Source organism: Rhinoderma darwinii, chromosome 13 (genome assembly GCF_050947455.1).
Source record: "Rhinoderma darwinii isolate aRhiDar2 chromosome 13, aRhiDar2.hap1, whole genome shotgun sequence".
Lineage (NCBI taxonomy): Eukaryota > Metazoa > Chordata > Amphibia > Anura > Rhinodermatidae > Rhinoderma > Rhinoderma darwinii.
The window spans coordinates 59432943-59454555 of NC_134699.1; the positions used below are offsets into that span (position 1 = coordinate 59432943).

The window sequence follows — 21613 nt, forward strand, 5'->3', positions numbered from 1 at the left end:
TATATATGTATGAGCTTGGTTCTGATGCTGTAATTATATATATTTATAATAACAAAATTGCAGGGAAGATAGAATTGTTTTCAGTTCATTATATATTTTATAGGATTTTTTTCAGGTAGTTTTAACCCCTCGAACCTCCACCATGCGGTAATACATGACCTGACAATATTTCCAAAGATTCCCTTGTATGTATTTTTCAAATGAAGCAAAATCTATAAAATCAACTTTTAAAATGACGCACACTATATGCTAATTACTCATAAAAAGGGTCATGTGGCGGTGCCGCTATCCTGAAGAGTCACATAGTCTTGCCTCGAAACCCACCTTTCCATTCATGATTGACATCCCCCCTGGCTGTTATACATCACTACCAGTCTCCTCCAACTTTTTCGGATGCGCCATTGCCTTGTACTCCTTTGGCACACACCGTGCAACAAGGTGTACTCTGCCAGGCTGCACCGCGCATGCCAGGGGAGTACAAGGCAACGGCGCATCCGAAAGAGTTGGTGGTGGCTGATAGTGATGTAGAACAGCCAGGGGGATGTCAATCAAAATCTGGGGGGCGCCACCTCAATTTTCACCTTAAGCAGCAGAAAAGCTAGAATCGGCCCTGATATATAGACAGACAGACAGACAGACAGATAGATAGATAGATAGATAGATAGATAGATAGATAGATAGATAGATAGATAGATAGATAGATAGATAGATAGATAGATAGATAGATAGATAGATAGATATGAGATAGATAGATATTTTGGTATCACATTATGTAATCACATTCAACATACAGTGGTACAGTGCTTATCTGTGGCACCTGTGATTGGGTGGAAGATCCAGCCAATCAGCATGGGCATTATACTGGTAGAAGTCTGTGTGTCAGCACATAATACTGGAGGCAAGTAGAACCAATCAGTGGCCACTTTATTAGTGAAGTGCATGCAGTGATTGGCTGGCTGGCGCCTCTCTGCAGGATAGTACTAGTCTACTATGGACATCATTTTTAAATGGATTCCAGGCATCATTAGACATCCATGCCCCACGCTCCAGGGTGGCACGGCGCTGTAGAATAAGACCCCTTAGGGTATGTTCACACGCAAACGCAAAATACAACTGAAATTACGTCAATGAAAAGCAGGTCCAATTACGTCCCAAGAAGTGACATGCCCTTCTTTGAGGCGGGCGTCTTATTCCGCGCCGTCTTTTGACAGCGACGCGTCAAAATATACCTCGTCTGAACAGAACATCGTAAAACCCATTGAAATCAATGGGCAGATGTTTGCAGAAGTTTTGGAGACGTTTTTTCAGGCGTAATTTGAGGCGTAAAACGCCTGAATTACGTCTGAAAATAGGTCGTGTGAACATACCCTTAATGCCTACTTATATATTTATATCTTTTGTGAGGGAATAACCGTAAATGGTAATGTTTTTGGCAAGATATACGTCATGGACACGGCACATAGACATACCACACATCTGCATTACTTGTCTATTCCAGCACCTTGAAGTCCACACATAAGAAGCACTTTACTAAATCGTGCGACCATTAAAGTTCTGTTTACACATTTTTATCAAATTGTGCTGCAATTGTTGCAAATTCGTGGCATAAAACGCTATGCGACTGCGACCTGTTTGTTAAAATTACTGTCGGTTCAGGGAACCGGGGAGAACCAGGATCCAGAACTGGTCCTTCTGCACTCAATTGTATCCGCGTCCTTAGGACATTGTGGCCCTATCTCAAAGGGGCATTGTGGCGCTTTCTAAAGAGGGCACTATATAAAGGGGGTACTGTGAGTGGCATCATCTACAAATGGCAAAATTTCCAGGGGGCACTGAAAGTGGCATTGTCTATAGAGGGCACTGTGAGTGCTACCATCTCAAGGGAGCACTATCTCCAGGGGGCACTATTTCCACCGAGCACTATCTCCAGGGAGCACCATCTCCAGGGGGCATTGTGAGTGGCATTATCTACAGATGGCACTATCCCCAGGGGGCACTATCTCTAGAAAGCACTGTCTCCAGGGGGGACTTTGTATTTTTATCTCCTGAGGGCACTATCTCCAGGGGGCACTATCTCCATGGGGCGCTGTGAGTGGCATTATCTACAGAGTGTACTGTGAAGGGCGCTATCTCCAGGGGACACATCGTGTGTGTGGTGTTTTATTTAACTGTGTGTGGCAGTATATTCTGAGGCATAGTGTGTGATATTATTATATTCAGATTCACAGTGTGTGGCACCGTGATTTTCTTGTCTTAGTTTAGAGGTGTGGATGTATTAGAAAAGTGAGAAGATGATGGCATCTGAGCGGCAAACTCTGCAGAAATCAGTCATGGCCGGAAGAGGTCGTCATGGAGGTTTGAGCGGATGGAGAAGAAATGAGAAAAAGAACAACTAAAATCTGAGTAGATGCCACCTGTGAGATGCCTACCTTTTTTGTAAAAGCAACTGCCATCATATCTTTACCATGGTTGAGGCCATACTGTGAGCTGTAGATTCACACCGTACAAACTTATATGGCAGGGGTTTACTTACTTTGCAAATGTTCTCTGTACTGAGCTGTATTTTTGCTGGTATTACATATATATCTACTGAGCTTGGTTCTGGTGCTGTATATATGTACTAAGCTCGGTTCTGGCTATATATATATATATATATATATATATATATATATATATGTACTGAGATTTGTTCTTTGTGCTGTACATATGTACTAAGCTTCGTTCTGGCTATATATATGTACTGACCTTGTTCTGGTGCTGTACATATGTACTCAGCTTGTTCTGGTGCTGTATATATGTACTCAGCTTTGTTCTGGTGCTGTATATATGTATGAGATTTGTTTTGGTGCTGTATATATGTACTGAGCTTTGTTCTGGTGCTGTATATATGTATGAGCTTTGTTCTGGTGCTGTACATATGCACTGGGCTTTGTTCTGGTTCTGTAATGATGTATTAAGCTTGCTTCTGGTGCTGTATATATGTATGAGCTTTGTTCTGACGCTGTACATATGTACTGGGCTTTGTTCTGGTTCTGTAATTATGTGTTAAGCTTGCTTCTGGTGCTGTATTTATGCACGTGTGTCCTCACCCTAACTTTCACATCGAGCTGGTAACCACTTTGGGGGTCCATTGAAAGGTTTTCTATGGGGCCCAGCAATGTCTGCTAAAGCCTCTGACACTAGAGCCGACTCAGGACCCCTAATAACCACTGACTCATAGCTAAAAAATGGCCCAAATTGCTTCCCATGGACTTCAATTGGAGGCAGAAGCGGTTTCGGACAGCTTTGGCCGCTCACGGGAAAAAAAGCAGCATGCTCTTTCTTTGAGTGGATTCTACCTTTGACCTCCCATTGAAATCAATAGGAGGCAGAAGAAACCTACGACACTCGTTTGCCCGAGAGAAAAAAACACGGAAATAAAAACATCAAATAATGCTGCCACTTACAAAAATTTATTGACTTGGAAGAAAACTAGACAATAGACAATGATTGACATGAAGCTTTCCTATCCCCTCTTCAAAGCACTTCTCCAGGTTCTGAAAATAGACTAGATCTTTTAATACACACCTTTCTTAGCTACTGCAGAACATCTTTGAGAATAAGAACAAGAATATGAGGAGTTTCATACCGATCACTCCCAACATTTAGGTGACGATACACAAGCTGGGTGCCTTGTACTTTTTATATGACTCTGGCCCCTGCCTGTAACCTGTCCCATATATAATATACATTATGTGTACAGGAATCCAGGGAACTCCCCAATGTTACTCTCCTGGATTCATCAGGCAAATTACCAAGTGCCACTCGGGTCGTTTTTCACAGCATCCGAGTGGCAACCGATAGTTTCCATGCACTCATTCACTGCAGTAGGTGAATCGGGTTGTGAAAATGCCCTATCTTTTCAAGGACCATGGACGGGACTCGGGCATCACACACGGTCTTGTGCAAGAGCCCTTAAGGAATTGAGGGGTGGTGGCTTTTCCTTCTCCTTGCAGGCTGTGCTCAAACCCACAAATCAGGGCACTGGGAAAGGCTAAACTGCATATAATTCCAGTACTCAACACTCCTCTCACAAAGTGCCCCTAAAACTATATGTACCACTCACTACTAGACTCTGAAAACTATATGTACCACTGACTACCAGACTCTGGATACTATATGTACCACTGACTACCAGACTCTGGATACTATATGTACCACTGACTACCAGACTCTGGATACTATATGTACCACTGACTACCAGACTCTGGATACTATATGTACCACTGACTACCAGACTCTGGATACTACATGTACCACTGACTACCAGACTCTGGATACTATATGTACCACTGACTACCAGACTCTGGATACTATATATACCACTGACTACCAGACTCTGAACGCTATATGTACCACTCATCACCAGACTCTGGATACAAATTATGTATATACTGCTGACCAACAGACTATGGCTAGTGTTTGTACCACTGACCACCAGACTTTGGATACTATATGTACCACTGACCACCAGACTCTGGATACTATATGTACTACTGACCACCAGCCTCTGGATACTATATGTACCACTGACCATCAGACTCTGTATACTATATATACCACTGACCACCAGACTCTGGATACTATATATACCCATGGCCACCTGACTCTGGATACTTTATGTACCACTGACCACCAGACTCTGGACACTATATATACCACTGACCACCAGACTCTGGATAAGATATGTACTATGAACGACCAGACTCTGGATACTATATGTACCATGAACCACCAGACTCTGGATACCATATGTACCATGAACCACCAGATTCTGGATACCATATGCACCACTGACAACCAGACCCTATATACTATATACACCACTGACCACAAGACTCTGGATACTATGTGTACCATTGACCACCAGACTCTGGAAGCTATATGTATTACTGACCATCAGACTATGGATGCTATCTGTATCACTGACCATCAGACTCTGGATACTATATTTACCACTGACCACCAGACTCAGAACACTATATGTGTATATATATATATATATATATATATATACCACTGACACCAGACTCCGGATACTATATATATATATACCACTGACACCAGACTCTGGATACTATATATATACACCACTGACACCAGACTCTGGATAATATATATATACCACTGACCATCAGACTCTGGATACTATATGGACCATGAACCACCAGACTCTGTATACTGTGTATATCACTGACCACAAGACTGTGGATACTATGTGTACTACTGACTACCAGACTCTGGACACTATATATATACCATTGACACCAGACTCTGGATACTATATGCAGGGGCGTAACTAGGAAAGACTGGGCCCCATAGCAAACTTTTGACTGGGCCCCCCCTCCCCTGAGTGTCACACAACCCCCCCTTGTAGATAGTGCATTCTTTACAGCCCCCCTGTAGATAATGCCATACAGCCCCCCCTGTAGATAACGCCATACAGCCCCCCTGTAGGTAACACCATACAGCCCCCCCTTTAAGGTAACGCCATACAGCCCCCCCTGTAGGTAATGCCATACAGCCCCCCCTGTAGGTAATGCCATACAGCCCCCCATGTAGGTAACGCTATACAGCCCTCCCTGTAGGTAACGATATACAACCCCATGTAGGTAACGCTATACAGCCCCACCTGTAGGTAACGCTATACAGCCCCCCTGTAGGTAACGCTATACAGCCCCCCTTTAGGTAACGCCATATAGCCCCCCCTTTAGGTAACGCCATACAGCCCCCCCTGTAGGTAACACCACCAGACTCTGGATACTATATATACCACTGGCCACCAGACTCTGGATACTATATATACCACTGGCCACCAGACTCTGGATATTATATATACCACTGGCCACCAGACTCTGGATACTATATATACTACTGGCCATCAGACTCTGGATACTATATATACCACTGGCCACCAGACTCTGGATACTATATATACCGCTGGCCACCAGACTCTGGATACGCCAGACTCTGGACACTATATATACTACTGGCCATCAGACTCTGGATACTATATATACCACTGGCCACCAGACTCTGGATACTATATATACCACTGGCCACCGGACTCTGGATACTATATGTACTACTGTAATGTCCGTGGCTGCGGGCTTTCAGCTCCAACCTCCCACTGACAGCCGCAGCCACGAGTCGGCAAGCTCTGGCCTCAGCCTCCTCCTCAGGAGACGCCAGTGCTCGCGTCCACTTACCTCTGCCAGACCCGGTAGGGTGCGCGCGCCCGCTCTTAAAGCGGCAGCACTCGCACCGGACCTCATTGATGAACTTTGACCCGTGAGTACCCTGGACTATAAGAGGGGTCCAGCCCCCTAGTTCTATGCCTGAGCGTTGTTGTGTTCCCTAGTTTGTCTATGTGATGGCCTCCTAGTGAGTTTCCAGTTCCAGTCCCTCTTCCAGTCCCTGTGCCTATACCTGTTTCCAGTTCCTGTTCCTAGCAATCCATACCTTCCTGGTCTAGCACTGAGCTGTGCCAAAGTCGTGCCGTGCTATATCCACGTCTGACCTGCTTCACCTCAGCTGACGTCCGCCTGCTACCTAAGTCCCAGCCGAGCCTGCCCTGCTGCTGTTTGAGCTGCCACAGGTACCTATAGAACTATAGACATTCACCTGCTCCCTGTTGGCCAGCTGCCTTACCGCCAAGGCGGTACGGCTCAGTGGGTCCACAGACACTTCGTGACAACTACTGGCCATCAGACTCTGGATACTATATATACCACTGGCCACTAGGCTCTGGAAACTATATATACCACTGGCCACCAGACTCTGGATACTCCAGACTCTTGGCACTATATATACCACTGACACCAGACTCTGGATACTTTATGTACCACTGGCCACCAGACTCCGGATACTATATATACCACTGGCCACCAGACTCCGGATACTATATATACCACTGGCCACCAGACTCTCGATACTATATATACCACTGGCTACCAGACTCTGGATACTCCAGACTTTCGCCACTATATATATCACTGACACCAGACTCTGGATACTTTATGTACCACTGGCCACCAGACTGTGGATACTATATATACCACTGACCACCAGACTCTGGATATTATATGTGCCTCTAACAAACAGACTGTGGATACTTTATATACCACTGGCTGTCAGACTTTGGATACTATATGTACCACTGACTACTGGAAACCACTTGTAAGTGGATTAGGGTTAGTTCACCACCACTGGATTAGGGTAAATTCTCTATCGAAGGCGGCTGTATGACAATAGGGACTAGTGAAGAGGCCGGTCAGTGTTTGTGTTTAGTCAGTATTCACATTAGTCGGCAGAGTCACAGGTGGAGTGAAACGCGTGGGACGATGGCGTTGATGGACGGCACATTCAGTGGCGTCGACGCCTCCTCATCCTCCTGTTCCATTGGTGCCGGTGCTGCAGGTTTCTTCCAGCGACATAACATATATGATCCCCGTGTGGTAAGTTCTTTCTTAAGATTTTTCCTATATGACATTTTATGCCCTGTCACATATAGACACATAAAGGTGAGGTACTCACCAGGGCCGTATTTACCATTAGATACCTGCGGGCACCAGATCACTGTAGTACTACCGATAATGAATCCTCTTCCTGTGTGTTTTCCGATTTTATGTAACTAAAGCTTAATTGCTGTATAAATGAAAAGATCTACAATTTCCTAATCTACTTTATGTTTCTTAGCTGAGAGCAGGACTAGCGATGTACAGGTTTACTGCATCTGAATGTGAGCAAGAGCGTCCTCATTCACTGACAGCAAACAGATCTTGAAAATGGTGAGTAATTGAAACATAAATGATATAATAAAGTTGTAGAACTTCTCATGTATACAGGAATGAAGTATTTATTATATGGGGGCATGGCTGTAAATATGCCCCCGGATATGAAGTCTCCTTGTATAGACCAGTCCTATTGGATCTCTCGGTGTGGACGTCTCTGCAGGGGATTTTTCTTCTTCATGAATGTTGATCTCTGGTGTGAAGGATCTGGTAACAGGAGCATCCATGAGGTGAGGGCCCTGACTGTAGGGGGCAGCATTGTAGCCGATCCTCCATCCCCCACTGTGCCCCATTCAATGTATCCAGTTTAGATAATCCTCCACAATCTAAATAGCCTGTACTTCAGCTCTCTCCTGCACTGATACATTGTAACAAACTCTCACTTATCATTATATAACCATTAAAGCTGTTTTCTGGTTTGGAAAACCCATTTTCAAATGCCCTATTAGGGAATTTTAGTGTAATAGTGTGGGTTCCCCTGTTCAGGAACCTGATTAATTAGCCAGAATGGAGAGGAGCTACAAACATCATCTCCTGCTAAGGAGGATCAACACATCCATGTACTACATGCACAGCCTGGTGATTTTAGAACTGTGTAAGGCCTCATTCACACGGCAGGGTTTCCCGGCCGGGTGCCGGCCGTTCATAAATCGGCCGGCACCCGGCTGCATTAGGAATAATAGACCCCTAATGGGGCTATTCACACGACCGATTTTTTGACGGCCGGGAAAACCGGCCGTCAAAAAATAGGACATGCTCTATCTTCGGCCGGGTACCCGGCCGCCCGGCTCCCATAGAAGTCTATGGGGCCGGGTATTACACGGCCATCACCGGGATGTGTCCCGAGTGATGGCCGGTTTTTCCGGCGCTTGCGCTCTATCTCCTCCTCCTCACACCGCAGAGTGCATGTGAGGAGGAGGAGTTGATGCCATTCGGACGAATGGCATCGCTGTACACTGTGTGGCAGGGCCGGGGTGTACAGCAGGTGGAAGGGAGCGCTGCGCTGGCTCCCTTCCCCTGCTTGTTTTAAAAGCACCCTGACCCGGCGACACCTTCGTTGGCGACGCTAGCAAGTATCTCCCCGCTCTGCTATGTGCTAGCCGCACTTTAGCTCCTTGAAGGAGCGGAATTCCCGTGTTTTCGGGGATTCCGCTCCTGGACAGAGCGCTTGATGTCTCTGTCCATATCTGGGCAGTGACATCAGGGGAAACTCCTGAAGCGGAATCCCCGAACACATGGGGATTCCCCTTCAGGAGTTGCCGCTGATGTCACTGTCCGGATCTGCCCGGCCCGGCACGGATGGAAAACTTAATGCAAACCGGCCGGGCAAAATGGCCGATTTTACTGGCCGACACTCGGGCTTGGGAACGACCCGGTCGTGTGAATCCCACCTAATACTTTAATTCCCCTTTAGAGACGCTGTAGGGAAATTAAACTCTTGTATTAAGTTCCCCCAGAGATTACGGGACCCCTCTAGCAAAACGGTATTGTAAAAACCTAACAACCCCTGTAAGACTCTGTTCACACCACATTTGGGCTTCAAATCTGACATATACCTTTAAAGTGTAGCTAAACGTTTGACAAACTTCTGACATGTCATAGTGACATGTCAGAAGGTTGGATTGTGGGGGTCCGAGCACTGAGACCCCCACCAATCGCTAGAATGAAGCAGCTGAAGCACTTGTGTGATCGCTCAGCCGCTTTGTGTTTGTTCGGACATGTCAGAAGTTTGACAAACGTTTAGCTACACTCTAAATGGGTAAAACCTGGAGAATAAGACATTGAGACCTATACAACATTTACAACATAGACGTCCAATGGGAATAACAACAAGCACAAAGATGTAGGGGGGTAAAAGGAGAATTTTATTTATAGATAAGGGAAGGTTATATTTTATTATTAGGAAATTATTATATAAGTATTAGGACTACTATTATTATATACTGTGTATATGTATGTGTCATCTATTTATCTATTATACTAAACCTATCTAAAGGCCGTGTTGATCCAGAGGAAGGCGAAAACCCCCTGTGAGGAATGAGCCAATTGTCCTCATATTAGGGGGGAAAATTCCTTCCTGACCCCAAATATGGCGGTCGGCATGAATCCCAGGATCAAAGGCTGAAGTGTAACGTGTAAAATGGGGAAAGACTAGGGAAAAATTATTAGTTTATTTTTTTTTTTAATTATTATTTTTAATTAACTACTGTATTTATATATGTGTAAACTATAAATTGTATTAAATTAAGAATTATTTTTGTTAAATTATTTTTCTATATTTATATTATGTTACTTATGTGTGTTACTACTTATTACTCTATAATCCTAAACCTATTTAAGGCCGTGTTGATCCAGAGGAAGGCGAAAACCCCCTTTGAGGAATGAGCCAATTGTCCTCATATTAAGGGGGGAAAATTCCTTCCTGACCCCAAATATGGCGGTCAGAATAATCCCAGGATCAAAGGCTAAAGTCTAATCTAAATGTACTATGTGTCTATATGCGGGTGTCTATACTTATCATGTAGTGTGGCGTCTATACATATTATGTAGTGCGGTGTCTAATCTTATCATGTAGTGTGGTGTCTATACTTATTATGTACTGCGGTGTCTATACTTATCATGTAGTGTGGTGATGTGGGTGATGTGGGTGATGTGGGTGCATTACTTACCTGGCCTGTGCTGAGGTGAGATCAGGTATAATGGCCGCTCCGGCCCCAGGACTACAACATGCGGCTATTATACCTGATCTCTCCAGATGGAAACTAAGCACAGGCCGCTCCTGGGGGGTGTAGAGGATCTTCAGGCTGGAGTGATGTCAGATGCCAGCCCGGGATTGGAGGATGGCAAGTCAAGGCCCTGGTGCAGCAGCAAGATGGCAGAGGTGCGGCATGAAGATGTTACGGAGAGAGATGATGGTCTGGGCAGCCGAGGTGACATACAGCAGCAAAGACATGAGGCGCGGGTCAGGAGCCGTTCTGGGCCCTTGTCCTGAGATCTTAAGGGGTCCAGCTTGGTGACATGAAGCTGAACCCGGCCAAGGGGTGAAGGGCTTTGTTATTCTCTGGCCACTTCAGATGTTGGTTCTCCAGAACGGGCACAAATGGTGTAAAAGGTGGCCGTGCCCTCCTCTCCTGCAGTTCCTCCCAGCCGATGGTGGAGAAGAATGGATGCGCTCTGATGTTCCCGCACACACCGAGGCGCCTCTCAGAATTTTTACGGACCAGTCTCTTGGTTAGATGTTTCACGTCAGGATTAAGCCAAGTTGGAAATTTAGGCTTTGCGGTGGTGATGGCTTTGAAAGCCATTCGCCTGACGGGGCCGTTGTAAAAGGGGGAGCGTCCTGCTGCCATCCTGGACACCACAATCCCCAGGCTCCACCAGTCAACTGCGGTGCCGTATTTTTTTCCAAGAAGCACCTCGGGGGCCATGTAATCCAACGTTCCCGTCACTCCACTGATCTTATTGGAGGCGGTGACGCCATCTTGGGCCAGTCCCAGGTCGATGATACGGACGTGGCCATCTGCATCCAACATTATATTCTCCGGCTTTAGATCTCTGCAAAGAAATAAGACGAGAAAATGACAAATCCGCCCAGTGATCCAGGAGACGGGGGATGAATCACTGCACCTACAAGCAGAATAGCCACTCAGGAGTGTAGGAAAGCTGGGTGCATTATTTCCAGCGTGTAAAGGAGACGGAGAGAAGGGGGAAGTTCTGCTTACCGGTGGACGATGTTGTGTCCATGGAGGAACTGGAGGCCACATATCATCTCTGCTGTGTAGAATCTGATGGGGAGAACAGAGCGGAGTCTCAATGTCATGAAATCTTCCTCTATCAATTCCCTAATATGTTATGATGGAGTGTGTGTGGTCTCTATCAGAGAAGAGGCGCTGATTATGGCAGCCTGTATTCTGCATTCTCTGCATTGTCCTTCATCTGACCTCTCCCTCACCTTTTCTTCTGTCCACCCCCCTCAGTCTCCTGATTATTTACTCGCCTTACGTTGCCGATGTTCAAGCAGCCGCACATCCTGATCAAAGCCTCCAGGCTGCCACCTGACAGATACTCCGTGATAAAATATGCCCGTTCCTCAGACTGATGTGCGGCATAGAGGTGGCATAGGAACGGGCAGTGTCTGGCCGCCAGGAGTATCCGCCGCTCTCTCATAATTTCGTCCGCATTGTCCCGTTTGGTGATAATTTTTACGGCCATGTAGGTGTTTCGGCCGGGGACTGATGCCAGGACCACCTGAGGAAAACAAATGGAGAGTGCCCATGAGAAAAAGAAGGATCAGGCATGGACTGAGAGGTGGGTCAGTCGGGTAGTGCCCAGAACCCTACAGCAGAACAAAGCTGAGCTACCGGCATAATGCAGTAATGCAGTGTCTGCTGTTGGGTGCTGTATGGAGAGGTCTTCACGCCTTACTGACATCTGACGTAAATGTAAGTCATAGTTGGTAGGAGGGAGAATGGAGCAGAATCACGCGCTTTAAGGATAAGTTCACACGTAGCGTAAATTCAGCAGATTTTCCGCAACGGATTTTGTTGCGAGAAATCCGCAGCATAAGACAGTAGCAGCAGAGTGGATGACATTTGAACAAATCTTATCCACACGCTGCGTAAATGATAAGCAAAAAAAAAAACGCTCAGAAATTGCCCTGCAGGGCGGCTTTTTAATTCGCAGCATGTCAATTGTATTTCCATAATCGCTGTTTTTTTGTTGCGGGTTTTCCCCATCAAATTCAGTCGGGAGATAAAACCAGCAATAAATAGCAGATGTTCCATTTTTGTGGCGGAAAAGCTGCAATTCATTTGCAATAATCAGGGGGGGAAAAAAATCTTATACTTACCCAGAATTCTGTGCTTCTTCATCCAGATCGGCCCCCTGGGATAAAGTTTATTCCCATGTGACCGCTGCAGCCAATCAGAGGCTGCAGCGGTCACATGGGATAACACATGATTCCAGGAGGCTGGGCGGCAGGTGGGTGCAGTGGCGGTTTATCATTAGGCCTGTTCGGGCAGCCACCCAAGGCTCCCGGGGGGCCCATGGCCGACAGAACTGCACATGATCGCACGGGCCCCCTCATGCCCGATGCCGTCGCTAGCATCGGAGGGGGCTCCGGTGCTAGCAGCAGCCACATTCATTTGTATCTGAGTCCTCAGTACTTAGATATAAATTAATACTATAGGCTGCAGCCGGTCACGTTCGGCTTGCAGCCTATAAGGCGCTGGGAAGACTCCCTGCGCAGGCCGGCGTGATGAGGTACTGCATCACGCCGGTCAGCGCATGCGTCTAGTCCGGAGGATTCACACGCGTCCAGCTGGAGCGGCCGCTACGGGGTAAGGTAAGTAAACTGTATATATTTTTTTAGGTGGGGGACGATCGCTGTGTATATATTCAAGGAGGGGGCATTGCTCCGTTACACTATATACAAGGGGGAGTGCTGGGTGGCCCTATATACAAGGGGGAGGGTAGCACTGTGTGGGCCTGTATACAAAGGGGGGAGTGCTCTGTGTCACTATATACAAGGGGGGGTGCTATGTGGCCTTTATGCAAGGGGGAGTGCTGTGTGACACTATGCACAAAGGGGGAGGGCTGAGTAGCACTATATACAAGGGGGGGCTGTGTAGCGCTATCCACAGCGGTATGTGTGTGGCGTTTTTTATAGGGGGTTTTTTTGGGCGCTATTTACAAGAGGGGGAGGGCTGTGTGGCGCTTTCTACAGTGGGGCTGTATGGCACTATCTATAGGGGCTGTGTGTAACGCTCTCTACGGGGGATATGTGATATCTACAGGGGGCTTGTGGGGCGCTATCTATGGGGGTGTGTAATATCTACAGGGGCTGTGTGTGTGGCACTATGTATGGGGGGCTGTGTGTGGCACTATGTACAGGGGGCTATGTGTGGCACTATGTACAGGGGGCTGTGTGTGGCACTATGTTCAGGGGGCTGTGTGTATGTGGTGTTTTACAGTGTGTGGTATTATATTCAGGCGCGCAGTGTTTGGTGCTATTATATTTAGGGGTACAGTATGTGGCACCATGATAACTTTATTTTCATTTATAGGTGTGGAAATGGTGGAAAAGTGAGGAGCCGAAGACATCTGAGTGGCAAATTCTGCAGAAATGAGTCATGGCCGGGAAAAGTCGTCATGAGCTCTGGACCGGATGGAGTAGAAAAGAGTGAAAAAAATACTAAAATCTGAGACGTTGTCACCTGTGAGTCACTAGATTTATAAAAAAATCTGTCACCTCTCCTGACATGTTTATTATAGGAAATCCTTGTATTTGACAAAAAGTCTTTCTGCAGTCCAGGACTGATAGACAATTCCCCTTGTCAGGAGGACGTGTCCCTGCACAGTGTGATACTGTCAGTATGTAGGGACACAGCCCTGTGACAAGGGGAATCGTAACACCCATTTGTTAATGCTTGCCCAAAAAGCTAGTGTTAAAAATTGTTACGGCGCGGCAGGGCGGCGGTGCGGAAGGGGGGCCCAAGTTTGGTAACAGCCCAGGGCCCATGGTCTACTTAATCCGCCACTGGGTGTGTCACCATGGTTATGTAAGTATAAACTAATAGCGACCGTGCCATCTAAACCGTTACTCAGGGGAAAGCTCCCTTTGTCACCCCATCACCTCTATTACGTGACACGATCGCGGTGTATAGATAGTTGTCATGGCAGCTAGAGGTCCTAATGACGGCTGCCATCTTGGTCCTCCTATTAAGCCATGCCAGAGGAAGGGCTTAATAGGAGGATACTAAAAGCACAATACATAAATATTACAGTGTATTGTACCAGCAATCTTACCATCAAGTCCTCTAGTGGAATTTATAGAAACTCATTTAAAAAATGGTCAAACAAATGTGTACAGAACATACAAAAAATATCTAAAAAGTCACTTTACCCCTAATTTATAAAATAGAAAAAAAAAAAAAATGAATTGTTATCCGTAAAAAAGATAACCGTTTAAAATCGAACGTTATTTAACTGTAAGGTGAACGCCGTAAAAAAATATTAAAAAAACTTTTTACATTTTGTTTTGCTCACTAAAAAAAATGAAATACACAGTGATGAAATGTTATATGTAACCCAAAATGGTACCAATTAAAACTACAGCTCGCCCTGCAAAAAACAAGTCCTCACACCGCTCCACCGACCGAAAAATAAAAAAAGTTCTGGGTTTCAGAATATGGGGACACACAACAACTTTTTTTTTTACAAATGGTTTTTATTGGATAAAAAGTGTAAAAAAAAAAAAAAGAAAGTTATAATTTTGCTGTCACCGTAGTTGTGCTGACCGCAGAATAAAGGCAACACATTATTTGTATTGTTCAGTTGACTAAAAAAAAGTGAAATCCTAAAAACAATGGACGAATTGCTGTTTTGTTTTCCACTCCATCCATCAAAATAAGTATTAAAAGTTTCCCAGTAGATTATATGAAACATTAATGGCAGCATGAAAAACTACAACTCATCCCGCAATAAAAATAATAATAATCTGATACGGCTATGTCAGCAGAAAAATAAAAAAGTTATGACTTTTAGAAGGTGGGGAGGGAAAAACTAAAATAAAAAACGGAAGTAGCATCCCATAGACTAACACTACAATCATCATCCATCCAGCGTGACATGGCTGATAACAGAGAACAATTGATGGAGATAAAATGGAAACTTTAGGTTTACTGCCCCTTTAAAATGTAATATTTAGATATTATACTCACTTTGCCAAAGCTGCCCCTACCCAGGACCTGGTGGATGGTGAAGCGGCTGATGGTAAGCCTGGCATAGGGGCTGGATGTTCCAGGGTCTTGGCTGCTCCCAGGTCTTGGCTCCTCATCCTCCAATCCTCTGTCCTTGGCTCCTCTCCTCTTCTTCGTGATCTTCTTGAATCCGGTGACGCTGTCCTCCTCCCTCTTCCTCTTCTCTTCTTCTCTCTTCTCACTGTCTTCTCCATGTCCATTGGACGCCATTTTCTCCAATATCTTCCTACCTGTAGACTCCAGTGCGATCGCTGCCGTCGACAGTTGAAAGTAAACTGCAGTTGGTCGTATGCAGGTCACATGATGTCAGAGGTCATGGAATCCTCAGGTGGCACTTGACTGGCATGGACCTGCTCTGCCATGTCTGATGTGGGCATCATTAGTTTGGATGGTGCACTGTGCAGAACCTTCTTTTGACGCCTCCCCCTATGATGTACCATACTGTGCCCAAATAACACTGCCGGACAGTTACCTTAGTAATACAAACGGGCCAAATCGCTAAACTAGGGGCTGAATCTACCTCCCGCTCTTATGCTCGCGAGTTTTGGACTGAAGTGTATGTATATAATAAATGTATAATCGACATGTGCTGATTTATAGAGGTGAGATGAGCGGGGCTACATAGGTGCCCCTTATCCTGCCTATAACAGGTGCCATGTGCTATCTGTTACACTATTAATGACACAATCTCTAGTTTGTACTGTTTAAAGAGGTTTTTGCACTGTTTATAGGGGCACATGGCACGGGTTATAGGGGCACTCTGGCATTTTTTCATATGGGTACTGACACTGTTATTAGGGGCACTTTACTACTGTTTATAGGGGCACCCTGGCACTGATCATAGGGGCACTTAGTTTTAATGCAGGTGTTTTGTCTATCATTGGGCGGTGTGGCCATTATTTCAAGGCAGAGCGTAAGTGTGTCCTCTAAAATCTCCCTTATGGCAATTCTCAATTTTCTCCACCATTATGGAAGCTCCAGTGACATTTTTTGGGTTTCTACAGAGTGGATGATGGGGGCATCAAGTAAAGGTGGCCAGACACGTAATGATAAGAAGCACAGAGTCGACCGGAAAGATGATTGTTAGGGATTATCACGTATATTTCCTGTTCCAATCATTGCTGATATCTAGTAGTGTCTGTCCCTTTAACAACCAGCGACCGATACATAAAACGCACAGACTTCAGATACTTTTATGAATAAACTTTTTAGCAATACGCCCCTATTAAAACTATTACTGTAAAGCAGTGGCGGGTAATATATATGGTGTTCACGTGAGAAAACTGGCGTAATTCCATTAATAAAAAATTGCCCCTTGTGTCATTTAAGGTGGTATTAAAGGGGTCCTGAAGGCTTATTACTTTTTCTCTTGTCATGCGGTGAAACATATGGGCTGGCACCATTTTTTATGGGGTTGTTCTCTGCCTGGTACTGTTTATAGGCTGCTCTCTGGCTAGTATGGTTCTGGAGGCACTATTTTGTTGGTATTGTTTACGAGGGCACTCTCTAGCATGTTCTGTATATGGGGCACGCAGCACGCTATAGCTTGTACTGTATATAGGTATGCTCTCTGTCTGGTGCTGTATATGGGGGCACTTTCTAGCTTGTTCTGTATATGGAGATGCTCTCCGGCTGGTACTGTATATGAGGGCAATATCTAGCTTCTACTGTATATGGGAATGCTCTCTGGCTAGTACTGTACATGGGGCACTCTCTAGCTTCTACTGTATATGGGAATTCTCTCTGGCTAGTACTGTACATGGGGCACTCTCTAGCTTCTACTGTATATGGGGATGCTCTTTGGCTGGTACTGTATTTGAGGGCAATCTCTAGCTTCTACTGTATATAGGTATGCTTTATAGCTGGTACTTGACATGGGGGCACTCTCGAGTTTGTACTATACAGTGAAGGAAATAAGTATTTGATCCCTTGCTGATTTTGTAAGTTTGCCCACTGTCAAAGACATGAACAGTCTAGAATTTTTAGGCTAGGTTAATTTTACCAGTGAGAGATGGATTATATTAAAAAAAAAAAGAAAATCACATAGTCAAAATTATATATATTTATTTGCATTGTGCACAGAGAAATAAGTATTTGATCCCCTACCAACCATTAAGAGTTCAGCCTCCTCCAGACCAGTTACACGCTCCAAATCAACTTGGTGCCTGCATTAAAGACAGCTGTCTTACATGGTCACCTCTATAAAAGACTCCTGTCCACAGACTCAATGAATCAGTCTGACTCTAACCTCTACAACATGGGCAAGACCAAAGAGCTTTCTAAGGATGTCAGGGACAAGATCATAGACCTGCACAAGGCTGGAATGGGCTACAAACCCATAAGTAAGACGCTGGGTGAGAAGGAGACAACTGTTGGTGCAATAGTAAGAAAATGGAAGACATACAAAATGACTGTCAATCGACATCGATCTGGGGCTCCATGAAAAATCTCACCTCGTGGGGTATCCTTGATCCTGAGGAAGGTGAGAGCTCAGCCGAAAACTACACGGGGGGAACTTGTTAATGATCTCAAGGCAGCTGGGACCACAGTCACCAAGAAAACCATTGGTAACACATTACGCCGTAATGGATTAAAATCCTGCAGTGCCCGCAAGGTCCCCCTGCTCAAGAAGGCACATGTACAGGCCCGTCTGAAGTTTGCAAATGAACATCTGGATGATTCGGAGAGTGATTGGGAGAAGGTGCTGTGGTCAGATGAGACTAAAATTGAGCTCTTTGGCATTAACTCAACTCGCCGTGTTTGGAGGAAGAGAAATGCTGCCTATGACCCAAAGAACACCGTCCCCACTGTCAAGCATGGAGGTGGAAACATTATGTTTTGGGGGTGTTTCTCTGCTAAGGGCACAGTACTACTTCACCGCATCAATGTGAGAATGGATGGAGCCATGTACCGTCAAATCCTGAGTGACAACCTCCTTCCCTCCACCAGGACATTAAAAATGGCTCGTGGCTGGGTCTTCCAGCACGACAATGACCCAAAACATACAGCCAAGGCTACAAAGGAGTGGCTCAAAAAGAAGCACATTAAGGTCATGGAGTGGCCTAGCCAGTCTCCAGACCTTAATCCCATCGAAAACTTATGGAGGGAGCTGAAGATCCGAGTTGCCAAGCGACAGCCTCGAAATCTTAATGATTTACAGATGATCTGCAAAGAGGAGTGGGCCAAAATTCCATCTAACATGTGTGCAAACCTCATCATCAACTACAAAAAACGTCTGACTGCTGTGGTTGCCAACAAGGGTTTTGCCACCAAGTATTAAGTCTTGTTTGCCAAAGATGAATAATTGATATAATACTATCTCACTGATAACCAAGGTTTTCGTTCCGTTAAATTGTAAATATGACTGCCTGATTTGAACGATTAAAATAAATTTATTAAGATATTCTTAAAAATGGGCCCTTAGAGCCAAATTAACAGGCTCAATCATTAGGTCAGCTATTATAATATATATGCTGAATCCCAATGATTGACTAGTAATAGCGCCGTACCACGCTACACCTTGCGCTATGTTGCGCTCGTCCGGCTCTTAAAGCCACGTACAATACTCTGGTCAGCAATAGGGTCAAAACCTCCAAGGTTTGGTAGCAAGCCCCCTATTACAAGATCACTGACCAGTATTCTTCTCAAAGTTAAATTGTTAGTTGTGATACTCTATCGTTAATCCTACGCGTTTCAGAACCACCGTTACTGGTGGAACCTCTTCAGGGATTATTAGTGTTAAACGATAATTTTTGATTTAAATGCCGGAGCGCACGGTTGTGTGCATTAATGAACCTCCCGGCCCGTGCACGATCAAGATATAATGGTCGCACACGAGCCGGCGAGGTGCCGGTCTTTTAAGCGGCTAGGGCCCGCCCCCCATACTGACATGCCCCCGGCGTACCACCAATCCACATCCGACACGTCACTCAGGACCTGTCAGGATTGTGGCACGCCTCCAATTTTCGGCAGCCAATAGGGTATATGTAAGACGACTAGCGTCCCTAGTAACGCTGGAGATCCACAAGCGGATCTAATACTTCAATGGGGAACATTAAACTGTGAGTGGATGCAATGTCCTAAGCAGAGGACAATGCGCCGAACAAACGGCCCAAGACCCCCACTACTACTACCAGATTGCAGAGTGAACACAGTGCACGGCATAAGATCGTCTGAATGACACCACAGTTGCGTCTCGTTGTTATGACGACCACCGGACGCATACATATCACTGGGTAGGTTACAAGCATGCAACGCCACTCCTCAACGATATCGAAATGTTTAAACCTCCACAGACATCTACAAGGTCTTCTAGGGTGTACTTATTACTATATCAAGGTGGTACATAACCATAGTACGAAGTAATTAGACAGCTACCCTGACTCACAAACCATGTATCCTTACAGTGTTCTATCTCTCCCTGGATTTAGATTAACCCCTTCTCGTGTATACTAAAGGGGACAAAATCAACCAGCTTGTAATTCAAGGGTACACGGGTTCCTAGACGTTAACCTTTGTGGATGACAAAACGATGTCATAGAAAACAAGCATAAGAAATTTGTTCGTTCATACCCAGGGGAGCAGTGGTGCGCAGTCGAAAAATCCACTGTGCTTCCTTTTGAAGGATAATTTTATTCAAATTCCCTCCTCTCATAGTGGGTCTCACATATTCAACACCTTGGAATCTCAGAGAGGAACTATCCCCATTATGAAATTCCCATACGTGACGAGATATCGGGGTATCCTCCTTCCTTCTGCAATCCCCTATATGATCCCGTATCCTCCTCCTGAACTCTCTGATAGTTTTACCAACATACTGTTTTCCGCATATACAGGTAATCATATAGACAATGCCCTTAGTCCGACAGTTGATATACGTTCTGTTCTCAAAAATCCTTCCCGTACTCATGCTCTTGAAAGTCGTGCCACATTGAATAGAGGCACAATTCAATGTGGCACGACTTTCAAGAGCATGAGTACGGGAAGGATTTTTGAGAACAGAACGTATATCAACTGTCGGACTAAGGGCATTGTCAGAGAGTTCAGGAGGAGGATACGGGATCATATAGGGGATTGCAGAAGGAAGGAGGATACCCCGATATCTCGTCACGTATGGGAATTTCATAATGGGGATAGTTCCTCTCTGAGATTCCAAGGTGTTGAATATGTGAGACCCACTATGAGAGGAGGGAATTTGAATAAAATTATCCTTCAAAAGGAAGCACAGTGGATTTTTCGACTGCGCACCACTGCTCCCCTGGGTATGAACGAACAAATTTCTTATGCTTGTTTTCTATGACATCGTTTTGTCATCCACAAAGGTTAACGTCTAGGAACCCGTGTACCCTTGAATTACAAGCTGGTTGATTTTGTCCCCTTTAGTATACACGAGAAGGGGTTAATCTAAATCCAGGGAGAGATAGAACACTGTAAGGATACATGGTTTGTGAGTCAGGGTAGCTGTCTAATTACTTCGTACTATGGTTATGTACCACCTTGATATAGTAATAAGTACACCCTAGAAGACCTTGTAGATGTCTGTGGAGGTTTAAACATTTCGATATCGTTGAGGAGTGGCGTTGCATGCTTGTAACCTACCCAGTGATATGTATGCGTCCGGTGGTCGTCATAACAACGAGACGCAACTGTGGTGTCATTCAGACGATCTTATGCCGTGCACTGTGTTCACTCTGCAATCTGGTAGTAGTAGTGGGGGTCTTGGGCCGTTTGTTCGGCGCATTGTCCTCTGCTTAGGACATTGCATCCACTCACAGTTTAATGTTCCCCATTGAAGTATTAGATCCGCTTGTGGATCTCCAGCGTTACTAGGGACGCTAGTCGTCTTACATATACCCTATTGGCTGCCGAAAATTGGAGGCGTGCCACAATCCTGACAGGTCCTGAGTGACGTGTCGGATGTGGATTGGTGGTACGCCGGGGGCATGTCAGTATGGGGGGCGGGCCCTAGCCGCTTAAAAGACCGGCACCTCGCCGGCTCGTGTGCGACCATTATATCTTGAT

General features: G+C 45.4%; 1 protein-coding gene and 1 long non-coding RNA gene across 2 annotated transcripts in view; one reads left to right on the top strand and one right to left on the bottom strand.

Moving 5' to 3' along the window:
* The window catches only part of LOC142665733 (uncharacterized), an 85156-nt gene extending 71116 nt beyond the window's left edge, over positions 1 to 14040 (top strand). The window contains exons 6-7 of the long non-coding RNA XR_012851555.1: positions 7738 to 7829; positions 13898 to 14040. This is a non-coding gene — a long non-coding RNA (uncharacterized LOC142665733). The remainder of the gene's footprint in view (positions 1 to 7737; positions 7830 to 13897) is intronic.
* On the bottom strand, positions 11769 to 15848 carry LOC142665731 (protein kinase C-like 1). The gene is made up of 2 exons (XM_075845484.1): positions 15554 to 15848; positions 11769 to 12080 (listed from the first exon to the last, which is right to left on the bottom strand). The coding sequence occupies exons 1-2, from the start codon at positions 15800 to 15802 to the stop codon at positions 11781 to 11783; spliced, it is 549 nt and encodes a 182-aa protein (XP_075701599.1). The 5' UTR covers positions 15803 to 15848; the 3' UTR covers positions 11769 to 11780.
* Between the last annotated feature and the right edge of the window lie 5765 nt (positions 15849 to 21613).

Coding starts and splice junctions, on each gene's coding strand:
- LOC142665731 (XM_075845484.1), bottom strand. CDS start 15,802: ATGGCGTCCAATGGACATGGAGAAGACAGTGAGAAGAGAGAAGAAGAG. Junction 12,081..15,553: donor GTAGGGGCAGCTTTGGCAAA/GTGAGTATAATA, acceptor TGTTTTCCTCAG/GTGGTCCTGGCATCAGTCCC.